Here is a 1,121-nt window from a genome sequence, read left to right on the forward strand (position 1 = left end):
AGCACTATGGGAGACATCGGATATTAGGCTGGAATTGAACATCGAAGGTATTAAGATTGATTATTATCCTCTCCCCTCCCTTCCCTGGCATGTTTCCAGGTTTTCGCTGAAATGAACGGGATTTTATCCGGTTTCATATAATTAGGGCATCTCCTGCAATATTGAGGCCACTGGAATGCACTGGAATGGTGATTCTGTTATAAAGATTTACTGCCGCTCATAGGTCAGGCATTGTTTGTTACTGAGGTGCTCAGTCCCGTCGGCGTCTCCCTGCATTTATCTGTTCCGCTGCCACCCCAAGCATTTGATACAACGAGCTCCTTTCCCTCCCGTCTTCAATTTGTATAAAAGGTCCATTTTCACCTCCTCTCATAGTGAATTTGATACCTGCCTTCTCCTTTTTAATATGTTGAACGTGTTTGAGGGGAAAATCCCAAACGCATGTTAGGTGCCGCGATTGGACTTTTAAAATTCGGTTATAAGTCACCGCCAAAAACATGTCGCCTAGCAGTTCGATTTCGCCAATGTACTGTTCATCAAGGTACTTGCCGTTCTCGACTTGCTTGAGCCACCATTTCCCCGTCATCCTGCCGTCCTTGAAGTATGTAGTAAACTCTCGGAGGAAGTGCACTAATTCTAGTTCGTTAATAACAGATCGCCCTTGACCTAGGACGCATTCCCTCAAAGCTTGGTTGTTGATAAGAATGCATTGAGTAATTAAAGCTTCGACAATTTCCTCAGGAACACCACTTTCAATGAATTCTGTTCGCAACGCAGTAAAAGTCGTTCTGAGGTGGTTAAGCTTAGCCGCTTCTTGGTCCAAACCAGTATCATTGATAATGGCATTGATAGATTCATCGGATTTAGATCTGATAATGAGGAATGGCTGCCTAATGCGAAGACAGTTCTTGACGGTTTCGATGTCGAGCTGTAGCCATGGGGGATCTGTGAGAAACTTGAACATGGTGGTAGAAATGGGCAGTCAATTACCTGACCTAAACGACCAGAGTGAATCACTAGGAGAAAATCAAATAGATAGAGTTTTTGGTTGTTGTAGTAATCCTCTATCGGTGCCCTGCGAGTGCCGCCTCCAGGTAAATCATGGAGAGTTGTTGTACAGA

General features: G+C 44.2%; 1 protein-coding gene across 1 annotated transcript; it reads right to left on the reverse strand.

The window, feature by feature from the left end:
- Nucleotides 1-717: 717 nt before the first annotated feature.
- FOIG_16933 (uncharacterized protein) lies at nucleotides 718-858 on the reverse strand (the record flags this gene model as incomplete). The annotated part of the gene is made up of 1 exon (XM_031218413.1): nucleotides 718-858. One exon carries the CDS (start codon nucleotides 856-858, stop codon nucleotides 718-720), a length of 141 nt encoding a protein of 46 aa, XP_031051873.1.
- Nucleotides 859-1,121: the final 263 nt, after the last annotated feature.

The sequence above is a fragment of the Fusarium odoratissimum genome, assembly GCF_000260195.1.
Source record: "Fusarium odoratissimum NRRL 54006 unplaced genomic scaffold supercont1.341, whole genome shotgun sequence".
NCBI lineage: Eukaryota > Fungi > Ascomycota > Sordariomycetes > Hypocreales > Nectriaceae > Fusarium > Fusarium odoratissimum.